Here is a 13,531-nt window from a genome sequence, read left to right as displayed (position 1 = left end):
AGTCTGGGGAGGCTGTGGGGAATGGGGGCAGGGGAGTTTGTCCATATGCTTGTGCATGAGCTGGGCCAGAACCCTCCTGCACGGTGCTATCTCCATGGGGCAGGGGAAGGTAGGGGATTGTGGCCAGTCCACTAATGTCCTGCAACAGTGAAACAGTGTCTGCCTCACCTCCATGTAAGACCCCTGACAGTCAGTATGCAGACCCGTATTGGGTCCTACAGAGGTGCGGACAGCCAGGCCCTCTGTGTCATTTACTGATCTCCTGTGGCCCCTGCAAGAAGCCCTGGGAGGCGCGGCGCCTGTGGCTCAGTGAGTAGGGCGCCGGCCCCATATGCCGAGGGTGGCGGGTTCAAACCCAGCCCCGGCCAAACTGCAACAAAAAATAGCCGGGCATTGTGGTGGGCGCCTGTAGTCCCAGCTGCTCGGGAGGCTGAGGCAAGAGAATCGCGTAAGCCCAAGAGTTAGAGGTTGCTGTGAGCTGTGTGATGCCACGGCACTCTACCCGAGGGCGGTACAGTGAGACTCTGTCTCTACAAAAAAGAAAAAAAAAGAAGCCCTGGGAGGCAATTGTAGTGGTCCTGCCTAGGGCCAAAGTCACCTGAGTCCCCTTTGCCACAGCTTGCCCTGCACTGCCAGCAATTCTGGGCCATGTTCCTGAAAAAGGCCACATACAGCTGGCGGGAGTGGAAGATGGTGGCAGCCCAGGTCCTGGTCCCACTGACCTGTGTCACCCTGGCCCTGCTGGCTGTCAACTACTCCTCTGAGATCTTCGACGACCCCATCTTAAAGCTGGTCTTGGGTGCCTACGGCAGAACCGTGGTGCCCTTCTCAGTTCCTGGTACCTCCCGGCTGGGTCAGCAGCTGTCAGAGCACTTGAAGGACATGCTGCAGGCAGAGGGGCAGGAGCCACGCGAGGTGCTGGGTAAGAGTGTCCCAGGGTCGGGGCCCAGCTGGGCAGTTAGAACTACTCTCATACTAGTGGCACTAGTAGTATCTGGGTGGATGGTCCCAGCTGTCTGGGCACTGAAGGATGCTCACCAGCGCCCTTGGCATTGCCCGACCATCACAATTACGAATTCCTCCTGACAATGCCAGATGCCCCCTGGGTGGCAGATTGTGACCCTGAGTCAGAGGACGTGCCCTGGGGAAGCTGCAGCCTCAGGCACGCCACCCAGGCTTCCTGTATCAGGTGTCCTTTCTGAAGCTTTTTCTGTTAGGACCATAAGCAAAATGCAGTTCCGTGACCTTTTCTCTGTTTACTAGGCCTGTCACACTGTGCCTCTCTGTGACATGGTATTTTCTTCTAACATCTTAAGACACAACTATCTCAAGTCTATTGTGGCCATAGCTGGATATTGCCCCAGGCTTAGAACGGGGACTATACTCTGGTTAAATGGAACATGCTGGAAGTTTTTCTCACCGCACTGCTCCCCTCCTACTTTCTGACCAGCAACGTTGAGGCTCAGCATTCTGGACAAAATCCTAGCAGCAACTGGAATCTGTTTAGGAAGAGCTTGGCCCCACAGGCAGCTGAAGGCAGCCACATGGGCAACTGAAGGCTGCTACACGGGCACGAGCTCATGCTGCCCAGAGTCCCTGGGGTCCCCAATTGTCTGTGCTGAGACAACAGTGGTACCTCCATCTGTCATCACCTATGTCCCCTGATTCTGCCACTGCTCCCCAGGTGACCTGGAGGAGTTCCTGATTTTCAGGGCCTCTGTGGAAGGGGGAGGCTTTAACGAGCGGTGCCTTGTAGCAGTGTCATTCAGAGATGTGGGAGAACAGATGGTCGTCACTGCACTGTTCAACAACCAGGCATACCACTCTCCAGCCACTGCCCTGGCCATCGTGGATAATCTTCTCTTCAAGCTACTGTGTGGTCCTCTGGCCTCCATCATGGTCTCCAACTACCCCCAGCCCCGGAGTGCCCTCCAGGCTGCCAAGGACCAGTTCAACGAGTATGTCACATGGTATCCACCCCACCCACCAGGGCCCCTCCCCAAGGCCATAGATAGACAGAGTGTTGTTCCTATAGTCCCAAAACTGCTGGGGACCCTGCCCCCTCCTCAGCCATCCCAACTTGCCCTTCCCTGTGACTGGCACAGAGGCTTGTCCCATTCAGCGTGGTCCTTGCAGGGACATCTGAGGGCTTAGAGGGCAGCCCTGCCTTCCCCTCCCAAACCCAGGCCCAGCTCCTGTTGGCTGCCTTCACCCTGTACCGGCATATCCAATGGGATGGCTGCTGTGGATATGACCCCACAGCACCCACTGTGCACATGAGCTGAGGGGAGAGAAGGAAAGGACGGCATGACTCAGCAAAGATCAGCATGCCTGTCCTTCAGTGGCCATGAGTTGGGAGCCTTGTCATGCTTTCATGTGGGCAAGACTGTCCCTGACCCCAGTCACAAAGCCCCAGGACCCACCCAGAGGAAGCCAAAGATACTGTCCATTTCAGAACAATCTACCAAAGGCCCATTTCATCTCCACCCCCTTTCTAGGCTGTGCCCAGGCTTGTGACATCTGTGTCCCCTTCTGCTGGCCACAACCCTCCCTAAGCAGACATTCAATTGCTTCACGTCTAGTCCTGTAGCAGACTTAAGGGCCTTGCAACGTTGCACAGGGTACAGGAGAGGCTTCTCCTCCAGACACCTGGGGGATCTCAGGAAGGAGGTGGGCCTACAGGGGTCTCCCATCCAGGCAAGCAACAGCAGCTGGGGTCTGTGCAGTAGCCTTGCCCAGTGAGCTCAGGACTGGGAGACCCAAAGGCTGGGCTGATGGGTTTGAGTTTGTTATGGTGACAGTGGAGGCGGCAAGAGGATTTTTTGTTTTAGTAGGTTTGGGAGATACAGTCCACTGACTATGCAGTTTACCCTTTTGTAGTCCATAGTCAAATGTCTGTTGGTGTATCACAGAGTTATGGAATTATCACCACAATATAATTGCCTAGGACACTTTTGTCACCCCACACCTATACCCATTAGCAGTCACTCTCTATCTGAGGGGGAAGGCCAGAACCATCCAGCCCTTAGCACCAGGAAGATCCCTAGCCCCCTCAAGAATGGCTCCTCCTTGGGACTTTCTCTCCTGCCTGGAGTCACCATCCATCCCCACGTGCACTCAGGGGATAGTACCACCTCCCTCTGGCTTCCCCATTTCTCTTGGGGAACACTCTGCCTTGTTCTCTTCACATGGCCCCAGATAAGACGCCTGCTGTTGGGTGCCTGGATAACTAAACTCCCACCCAGGTGCATTCTACTCTGCATTGGGTTGCCAGAAACAGGCTCTGTGGCTTTTTTTTTTTTTTTTTTTTTTTTGAGACAGAAAGGGTCACTTTGTCACCCTTGGTAGAGTGCCATGGCTCACAGCTCACAGCAACCTCAGACTCTTGGGCTCAGTGATTCTCTTGCCTCAGCCTCCTGAGTAGCTGGGACTACAGGTGCCCACTACAATGCCCAGCTTTTTTTTTATCAGCAAGAAGATACATCTATGACCGGCTATCTTTTTTTTAATTTATTTTTTGAGACAGAGTCTCAAGCTATCGCCTTGGGTAGAGTGCTGGCATCATAACTCATAGCAACCTCCAATTCTTGGGCTCAAGCTATCCTCTTGCCTCAGTTTTTCTATTTTTAGTAGATGGGGGAGGAGGGGTCTCAGTTTGCTCTGTCTGGTCTCAAACTCTTTGAGCTCAGGTGATCCGCCCACCTCAGCCTCCCAGAGTGCTGGGATTACAGGCGTGAGCCACCATGTCTGGCCTTCATATACTTTTTTTTTTTTTTTTTTTTTTGAGACAGAGTCTTAAGCTGTCGCCCTTGGTAGAGTGCCGTCACAGCTCACAGCAACCTCAAATTCTTGGACTTAAGCAATCCTCTTGCCTCAGCCTCAGCCTCCCAAGTAGCTGGGATATAGGCACCTGCCACAAGGCCCGGCTATTTTTTGGTTATAGTTATTATTGTTGTTTGATGGGCCCAGGCTGGATTTGAACCCACCAGCTCTGGTGTATGTGACTGGCACCTTAGCTGCTTGAGCTACAGGCACTGAGCCCCTCATATACTTTTTAATTTCTCATCACATTATGCCTAACAGTCTAACCACAGCTGTCTCTGAGATAGATAGATGGATAGATAGATAGATAGATAGATAGATAGACAGATAGATAGACAGATAGATGCAATGTAATTATCCTCCTGTTTGGAGGTCTGGCCGCCACTTCCCTTGCTTTGGATGGTAATGACAAAAGACTCACTCTTTCCCACTTCCGAGATGTGCTTTGATCTACCCTGCCCTGCCCTGTCCCCCACAGGGGCCAGAAGGGGTTTGACATCGCCCTCAATTTGCTCTTTGCCATGGCATTCCTGGCCAGCACGTTTTCCATCCTGGCGGTCAGCGAGAGGGCTGCCCAAGCCAAGCATGTCCAATTTGTGAGCGGAGTCCACGTGGCTACTTTCTGGCTCTCCGCTCTGCTGTGGGACCTTCTCTCCTTCCTCATCCCCAGTCTGCTGCTGCTGGTGAGTGCTAGTAGCACTGGGGTCTCTCCCCGCAGACCATAGAGGGCTTGCCTTGGGGATCCTGTATGACTGAAACCAGTGAAAAGTAGAGATTCCAGGAGGAGGCGGGAGATGCCTCAGCTTTAGCCCCTCTTGGGTATGCTGATGGTCACAGCACTCTTGTCAGGCCTGCCCCTCCCCAGGAGCTGCCACTGCTCTGCCTACTACTGAGCTGTGTCTTGTGCTGCCACAGGCAGTATTCAAAGCCTTCGACGTGCACGCCTTCACAAGGGACAGCCACCCAGCCGATGTGCTGCTGCTGCTCCTGCTGTACGGCTGGGCTATCATCCCTCTCATGTACCTGTCAACGTTCTTCTTCTCGGGGGCAGCTACTGCCTACACAAGGCTGACCATATTCAACATCCTATCGGGCATCGCCACCTTCCTTGTGGTCACCATCATGCGCATCCCAGGTGGGGACACAGAACCCCCACCCAGTGGCCACCCTGGAGGGCTGTTCTGCCCACACGGGGATTGCACCAACCTTGGGCAGAGACAGGGCTAAGGCAGCAGACACCAGGCCCCTCTGCCTAAGGTGGGCCTGCTTGGCCAGCATGGCAGGCAGATGTCTGCAGCATCCCCTCCTAGTGGCTTTAGCAGAACTGGCAGGGGCGGTCCCTGGAGGTGCCACCGCATTCAGCACAGCAAGATCAAGGCTTTGTCTGTGAAGGTGCCCAATCCATGGGGATACCTGGAGACCTGCCCTTCCCCAACTAGATTTGTCCTGGGGTGGGGGTGATGTGCCCTCCAGCGCTAACTGGTCTTTACCTCCTCACTGCAGCGGTAAAATTAGAAGAACTTTCCAGAACCCTGGACCATGTGTTCCTGGTGCTGCCCAACCATTGTCTGGGGATGGCGGTCAGCAGCTTCTACGAGAACTACGAGACACGGAGGTACTGCACCTCCTCTGAGGTCGCTGCCCACTACTGCAAGAAGTACAGTGAGTGTCCTGCACCCTTTGCATAGTTGGTCAGTTGTCACTGCAGGGAGCTCCCCAGCTCAGGGGCCTCTCTGAGCAGCCCAGTATTCACAACTTGTCTGTGTCAGCTGCTAACCCCATGCTAGCCTCCTGGCTTCTGCCCTCAGGTCCTGGGCCCCACCTCTGTGCTTCTGCTTGGTGCACCTGTGTCAGTCTCCTCCAGCATTCAGAACAAGGATGGATGTGCCCAAGGGAGTGGGGTGGGTGCTAAACATTAGACATGGATTCTGTCACTCAGACCTCCATACCCAGGTAGCTCCAGGGCCGTGCTCACCCTTCAAGCTCTAGGGGAAGGAGGATCCTCCCTGCCTCTTCCAGCTCCTGGTGGCCCCAGATGTTCCTCTGCTAGTGGCCATGTCACCCCATCTCTAACTCTGTTTTTGCATGGCCTTTTCCCATGTCTCGAAGCTCCTTCTGCCTTTCTTTTGCAAGGACACCTGTCTTTGGATTTAGAGCCTACCCTAAATCCAGTATCTGACCTTGAGACTCTTAACCTAGTTACATCTCCAAAGAGCCAAACTCTAACAAGATCGCACTGTCAGGTTTGGGGGGGAGTCCCCTATCCTCTGGGACTACCCTCAGCCCACCATGAACCCCTCCTATGCCTGGAATGGACTCTGACCTGTGTCAGTAGGCAACTCAAGTCCCCTCTGCAGACCCCTGCACATCTTGGGCAGGCCCAGTCTCTCTGTCATGCTCCTGCCGCATTTTTATAGGGCAGGATTTATGACTGTTTATCACCTGCCTATCTATCCCCTCCCTAAACCTCCCTGAAAAAGTTTTTACATCCCAACACAGTCTCCAACTTAAGGGAACATCTTACATGGCAAATTCCCAAGAGGCACGGGAAGTACTTCAGACCGTGGTGTAGGGGTGACAGATAGGGGTGTGCTCAGAGCAGGAGGAACATGGCACCTCATGGAGAGGGTGGGCACAGGCACCTCATTCTGGCCAGGGAAGAGAATGGGGCTGGGGACCTGGAGGGGAGGCATCCAAGGCAGGCGCAGCCTGTCTCCCTTGGCCACGCAGACATCAAGTACCAGGAGAACTTCTACGCCTGGAGGACCCCAGGGGTTGGCAGGTTTGTGGCTTCCATGGCTGCCTCAGGGTGTGCCTACCTCACCCTGCTCTTCCTCATCGAGACCAACCTGCTGTGGAGACTGAAGACCTTTATCTGCACCTTTCAGAGGAGGCAGATGCTGGTAAGTGGCTCCTGGGCAGCTCAAGGGACGCTGGCCAGATGTTCCCCACACCTCTACTTGGGCAACACAATGGGCTGCCTCCACTTACATCCCCCACAGAGGCCAGGCTTCCTCATGGCCAGCACTTGTAACCTCAGCATGGCATTTCCAGGCCCAAGTGCACTATCCACCCAGGAAAGGAGCTTAGCCATCATCCTTTGGAAAGGCTGTTGCGTCCTGAGCCCTGGTGCCTCATGGTCAACCTGGGGCTTGGGGCCCTTCTCCTTCTCTTTTTCCATGCAAAGGGGACACTTCAAGTCCGCTTTGCATACATAGCTCAACCTAGTCAAATTGGCTTTTTTAAAATACTAAGATTTCTGGCCAGGCATGGTGACTCATGCCTATAATCCTAGCACAGAGGTGGGTGGATCACCTGAGTTCAGGAGTTCAAGAGTAAGAGTGAGACCCCATCTCTACTAAAAATAGAAAAACTAGCCAGACATGGTGGCAGACACCTGTAGTCCCAACTACTTAGGAGGTTAAGGTAAGAGGATTGCTCAAGCCGAAGAGTTTGAGGTTGCTGTGAGCTATGACACCATGGCACCACCAGAGGAGACTGTCTCAAAAAAACAAAAAAGAAATAATAATAAGATTGCTCTAAAAAGGTGTTTGTTCTGGGTTGTGCTTGTGGCTCAAAGGAGTAGGCGCCGACCCCATATGCCGGAGGGTTCAAACCCAGCCCCGGCCAGAAACTGCAAAGAAAAAACAAAGGTGTTTGTTCCCACGTATGAAAATCTCCTCTAGGCTTGGCGCCTGTAGCTCAGCGGCTAGGGCACCAACCACATACACCAGGGCTGGTGCGTTTGAACCCAGCCCGGGCCTGCTAAACAACAATGACAACTACAACAAAAAAATAGCCGGGTGTTGTGGCGGGCACCTGTAGTCCCAGCTACTTGGGAGGCTGAGGCAAAAAAACCACTTAAGCCCAAGACTTTAAGATTGCTGTGAGCTATGACACTACAGCACTCTACCTAACGCGACATAGTAAGACTGTCTCAAAAAAAAAAAAAAGGAAAGAAAATCTCCAAACCTCAGCAGAGTTTTATGATTTTCTCCGTGAGTCCATGTAATTCTTGTTTCTTGGGTAGTTTTTGTTTCCTAGATGCTAATTTCAATCTGTACAGCCACCCAGTCTTCTTGTAAAAGGTCTGAGTCACACATGTGGGACCTGATGAGCAAGAAGCCCGGAGACTTTAGTCCCCCCAAATTCCCACACAACCTGTGCCCCACCCTCCTCCCTCAGAAGGGCCCCTGGGGCTGCGCTTTACTCACGTGGTCTCTGACTTGAACAATTAGACAGAATTGTGCACCCGGACATCAGTGCTTCCGGAAGACCAAGATGTGGCAGATGAGAGGAACCGAGTTCTGGCCCCCAGCCTGGATGTCCTGCTCAACACACCTCTGGTTATCAAGGAGCTCTCCAAGGCAAGGCTGGGACTAGGGGGTCTTTTAGCCAGCCAGTCCCGAAAGCTTGCAGGGGCTGAGACCCAGGGTTGCTCTACTGGGTCTCTTTAAGTCTCCTCATTCTGGCATTTTCTGTTGGGTACCTTGCAGGTGTACGAGCAGCGGGTGCCCCTCCTCGCTGTGGACAAGGTCTCCCTCACAGTCCAGAAAGGAGAGTGCTTTGGCTTGCTGGGTTTCAACGGAGCTGGGAAAACTACAACTTTCAAAATGCTCACTGGCGAGGACAGCATCACTTCTGGGGATGCCTTCATTGGGGGCTATAGCATCAGCTCTGACATCGGGAAGGTGGGCACAGCCAGGTGGCCCTACAGGAGCTGGGAGGGCAGGCATAGCAGGAGGCAAGGGTGAAGCTGCTGTCTGGCCCACAGTGGGCACAACACACACTTGTAGATGGCAAGATGATGCAGTAACCGGGCTAGGCTAGTCAAGTGATAAGAAGGAGGGAGATGTGGGCCCAAACCGTGAGCCTGGAGAAGTACGTCCTCCACTGATGAGGCCCAAAGGCCGTTTTGTGTCTGGGCAACTTAGGTATGTGTTTGAACACCTTGCAGTGAAGGAACGAAAGCGATGGCCCTGCCCAGTTCTCCCACATTGGGCTGACCTCTCGAGGTAAGTAAGGATGGACCAGAGGCAGCCATCCTGCTCCCCTGCCCCTGGACATTGTGCCAAACAGAGCAAGAGCCTAAAAATTGGCCTTGAGGCCTCTCCTGAGGTAGGAATAGGGGCTTCAGTCTTCCTGGGACCAGAGCACACTCAAGTCCTCTCTAGAGAAAGAGCTCATCCTCGCCCCTGAAAAGTTCCCCAAATAGTGCTCCAAGGCCTGTGAGCACTGCACAAAAACAAAAGCGATGGGCACCGTGGCTGGAATCCACAAACTCAAGGAAGAACAAGCCCACAGACTTTGATTTATGGTTATCAGGCCCAGATTACAAAATAACTGTTTACTGTGTTTCAAGAAAGAAATTATGTGACTAGAAATATATGCAGGAGAGAGAAAAAACTACATATAATCTAGAAATGGAGGGGAGGGTGAGAATTTAATGTGAATACTGGAAGAAAAAGAGAGAATGGGGGAAGCCAGTAGCAAAAAGGTACTGGCCACGAGTTCTTCCCAAACCAACTGAAAACAGATTCTGGAAGCCTAAAAACCCCAGGAAGGGTACAGGAATCCAGTATGCAGAATCTACAGAACCTAGGCACACCTGTTCCCCATTAGCTGCCAAAGGTAGCCAAACAGCATCAGCCAGCCAGCCCTGAGAGGCCACACAGTGGCGTCCTGGCCCTACTAAACATGGCCACTTGCTCAGAGAAAAGCTTCTGTGCTGACAATGCCCCCATCATGAAGGGAAGCCATCCTTACACTTCCCCGACTCTGCTGCCTGTGGCGGGCCATGCTCCAGGCTGGACCTTGGCGGCCTATCACTTCAGTATGGAAGCCAGGTGATGGTATGTCTGACAGCAGGTCCGGGGCCTGGTCCCGGCTAGTGAGGTCCTAACTGTGTCCCTCTTGAAGCAGCTACCACAGCCTGTGCACAGCTCTATGGACCACCTTGGGACAACCATATACACCAGAAACAGGCTGAGGTGGGCATCGGGGTGGGTGGGCCCTGCAGGACACCCCTTTTACCTGGCTGTGCTGTAACCCAGGTACGGCAACGCATCGGCTACTGCCCACAGTTTGATGCCCTGCTGGACCACATGACTGGCCGTGAGATGTTGGTCATGTATGCCCGACTTCGGGGCATCCCTGAGTGCCACATCGGGGCCTGTGTGGAAAACACCCTTCGGGGCCTGCTGCTGGAGCCACATGCCAATAAGCTGGTTAAGACATACAGGTAAAACCTGCACCCAGTCCTGCCTCCAAGACAACAGGGGCCTTGGCCCTTCCCAGGGAGAGGTCGGGGTCTCCTTAGTATACAGGTGGGAGCAATCACGCTGTTCAGTGGCCAGACCTCCTACCTATGGCCCTGGGATTGAGCCAGAACTTGGTAGCATAGCCCAGGCAGTGCCAGGCCAAAAGGGCTACCCTGATGGTTCCCACTTCCTAGAGACAAGGCCAGCTAGTGAGTGATCTCAGGGCCTCTCAGGTACAGACAGATGGTTCTCCTGCTCTATGGGGAAGCATGGTCCGAGCCCCTGGGCTCAACTTTCTCCAGGGCCTCCAGCTCTGTGGGATGTGCTTTCTGGGCATGCTCCCCCTTCCTCTTCATCAAGGATGCTCTCCAATCACTGAGCGGGCTTGTATTGGGCCTGGGGCGCCTGTGCTATCACCTGTGCCCCTCTGCCCCAGTGGTGGTAACAAGCGGAAGCTGAGCACCGGCATTGCCCTGATTGGAGAGCCTGCAGTCATCTTCCTGGATGAGCCATCCACTGGCATGGACCCTGTGGCCCGGCGCCTACTCTGGGATACTGTGGCCCGAGCTCGTGAGTCCGGAAAGGCCATCGTTATCACCTCCCACAGGTAGAACCTGGGTCTCTGTGGGTCAGTGGAAGAGCCAGAACTGGGCCATGGGAGGGCTGGGCTAGCAGGGCCAAGTCTTAGAAGGCTGTCACCAGCTGGTGTGGATACTGCAGGGAGATCCCCCTAGCCCGGTGTGTGTGCCACACTCTAAGCATGGGGACCAGGACTGCCCCAGCTGGGCGTCAACACCTTCCTGTCTTCACAAGCCTTTGACACCCAGGGCAGGACTCAGCATCCCCCAGCCCTGTTTCAGGCCTCTGCCCCTCTCCCCAGCATGGAAGAGTGTGAGGCCTTGTGCACCCGGCTGGCCATCATGGTGCAGGGGCAGTTCAAGTGTCTGGGCAGCCCCCAGCACCTCAAGAGCAAGTTTGGCAGTGGCTACTCCCTGCGGGCCAAGGTCCGGAGCGAAGGGCAGCAGGAGGCGCTGGAGGAGTTTAAGGCTTTCGTTGACCTGACCTTCCCAGGTGTGTGCCAGCCCTGGCAGCACCTACTGGGTGGGCCTAGCCTTCTGTGCCTCACTTTTGCCAAATCCTATCTCCCTGAGTCCTAGGATGAGGGCCCTGGTCCCATACACCCAGGCTGCCCTCTCCTCCCCCCACCAGCCCTCACAAGAACAGTCTCTCCTTCATGCAGGCAGTGTCCTGGAAGATGAACACCAAGGGATGGTCCATTACCACCTGCCTGGCTGTGACCTCAGCTGGGCAAAGGTAAGCATAGGTCCTGGGGCCCCACGGGCACTGCTGGAGCTGGGGAGGGTCCCTCCAGGGAAGAATCTAATCCCATTTTTCTGATAATATTCACCCTAACATCTGCCAAGTTTGTGTTTTTGTGTTGTTTTTTTTTTAGACAGTCTCACTTTGTCACCCTTGGTAGAGTGCCATGGTATCATAGCTCACAGCAACCTCAAACTCTTGGGCTCAAGCAATCCTCTTGCCTCAGTTTTTCATTTTTAGCAGAGACAGAGTCTCACTCTTGCTCAGGCTGGTCTTGAACTCATGAGCACAAGCAATCCACCCGCCTCAGCCTCCCAGAGTGCTAGGATTACAAGTATGAGCCACCATGCCCAGCCAAGTTTGGGGTTTTATAGCCAAAATATTGATGTTGAGAGGAATTCAGTATAAAACAAGAAACCAAACCAGAGGGGCACAGCTTGCTCAGGGTCATCCTCCAAGTTGGGCACAGGATGAGAAAGATACTGGGCTCAGCATCTGGATTCTTGCTGGCCAGTATCCTCTCCCTGGGCTGTGGTAGACCTCATGGTGCTGACTTCTCACTGGGGCTCTAGTGGCAGGGCTGGGCAGGGTGGGATCTGGAGACCTTGCCAGACCCTTTATTGCAGAGGACTCCCCCATCCAGCTGAGGAGTCTGGCCCTGGTCTCTCTGACCAATGGTTTTTCTGCTTCCCAAAGGTGTTTGGCATTCTGGAGAAAGCCAAGGAAAAGTACAGGGTGGACGACTACTCTGTGAGCCAGATCTCGCTGGAGCAGGTCTTCCTGGGCTTCGCCCACCTGCAGCCACCTACCATGGAAGAGGGCCAGTAAGGAGCCCACTGCTGCCTTACAGGCCCTGCACAGGGACGGGGCGAGTCTGTGTTGTGTGCTTCCTCTTCCTCTGGGTTTATCTGTCTTCATTTTTAATCACTTTTTTCTATGATGGATATGAAAAATCAAGGCAGTGTGCACAAAAGGGATCAAGTATGTCTGGACCCTCACGCTGGGAATCAGCATGCCAATACCCACTTCTGAAGGCAGACTCTGGATTCATATTCCCCAACTACGAGTGGCCTGGCAGTCTGTGGGTCTTTGGGTGGACAGCTGCCCCAAGAAAGGACCACAGCTGACCTGGGGGGTTGAATTTCTCTAAGTGCTCAGGCAGAGAGAATCCAGCAATGCGCAGCACAGCCCCACCTCCAACCCGCCTCCCCACCCCTGGGTGTGGAGAACAGACAGGAAGTTGCAAGGCAGCTCCCTGAAAGGAAAGTGTTGGCTGTGTTAGGTGCTGGGGCCTTCGTGAAGCATCCTCAGGGGCACTGCTCCTTAGGGTGTGGGCACCAGGCACCATCTCACAAGCATCATCCAAGAAGTATCTGGTGCAGGGCGGGAAGAGGCCAGACATGAAGCACAGTCCTCTGTTCCCAACACTGTGCCTTCAAGAAGCCGCCAGCCCCAGGACAGTCGGGGACCACTACAGGGACTGAGCAGCTGTCTCTTGAGGACACACTAAACATGCTGTGAGACTATCCAGAAAATAAAGGCTGTGGAGACATGATCACATTCTGTGTCACACACAAGGTGGGGTCAGTGGCCTCAATCACTCACCCATGATCCAGGCATGAGGCTCTGGCATCAGGTTTTTTGGCCAAACAAATGCAGGAACTTGGTTTTCCCAATACAGAGGAGGCTCAAAACACAAATGAAAAAGCAGGTGAGATAAATGCCCAACTAACAGATTCTCAGTCTACAGCCAAGGCAAAAAACATGTGGGATTGGGGTGGGAAGAGGTCCCCATAATTTTTTTTTTTCAGACAGTCTCACTCAGTCGCCCTGGGGTTGAGTGTCATGGTGTCATAGTTCACAGCAACCTCAAACTCTTGGGCTCAAGTGCTTCTATTGCCTCAGCCTCCCAACTAGCTGGACTACAGGTGCCCGCTACAGTGCCCAGCTGTAGAGTCTTTTTTAGAGACAGAGTCTCAGTCTAGCTCTGGCTGGTCTCAAACTCCTGAGCTCAAGTGATCCACCTGCCTAAACCTCCCAGAGTGCTAGGAGTATAGGCATAAGCCACCATGCCCAGCCCGTGTTAGAGATGTAGGAATCTGTCATTTTTCCTCATTTGATATATGAAA

At 53.8% G+C, this 13,531-nt stretch overlaps 1 protein-coding gene across 1 annotated transcript in view; it reads left to right on the top strand.

Annotated features, from left to right (window-relative positions):
• The window catches only part of ABCA3 (ATP binding cassette subfamily A member 3), a 68,900-nt gene extending 55,768 nt beyond the window's left edge, over positions 1–13,132 (top strand). Inside the window, exons 20-32 of the mRNA XM_053556524.1 lie at positions 619–922; positions 1,685–1,958; positions 4,301–4,505; positions 4,738–4,957; positions 5,326–5,484; positions 6,553–6,725; positions 8,061–8,189; positions 8,319–8,513; positions 9,876–10,063; positions 10,519–10,689; positions 10,963–11,153; positions 11,323–11,396; positions 12,099–13,132. Coding sequence (XP_053412499.1) covers positions 619–922; positions 1,685–1,958; positions 4,301–4,505; positions 4,738–4,957; positions 5,326–5,484; positions 6,553–6,725; positions 8,061–8,189; positions 8,319–8,513; positions 9,876–10,063; positions 10,519–10,689; positions 10,963–11,153; positions 11,323–11,396; positions 12,099–12,230 — 2,415 coding nt within the window. The 3' untranslated portion in view covers positions 12,231–13,132. The remainder of the gene's footprint in view (positions 1–618; positions 923–1,684; positions 1,959–4,300; positions 4,506–4,737; positions 4,958–5,325; positions 5,485–6,552; positions 6,726–8,060; positions 8,190–8,318; positions 8,514–9,875; positions 10,064–10,518; positions 10,690–10,962; positions 11,154–11,322; positions 11,397–12,098) is intronic.
• Positions 13,133–13,531: the final 399 nt, after the last annotated feature.

This window comes from Nycticebus coucang, chromosome 12, assembly GCF_027406575.1.
Source record: "Nycticebus coucang isolate mNycCou1 chromosome 12, mNycCou1.pri, whole genome shotgun sequence".
Classification (NCBI taxonomy): domain Eukaryota; kingdom Metazoa; phylum Chordata; class Mammalia; order Primates; family Lorisidae; genus Nycticebus; species Nycticebus coucang.
This window is presented reverse-complemented; position numbering and strand designations above follow the sequence as displayed.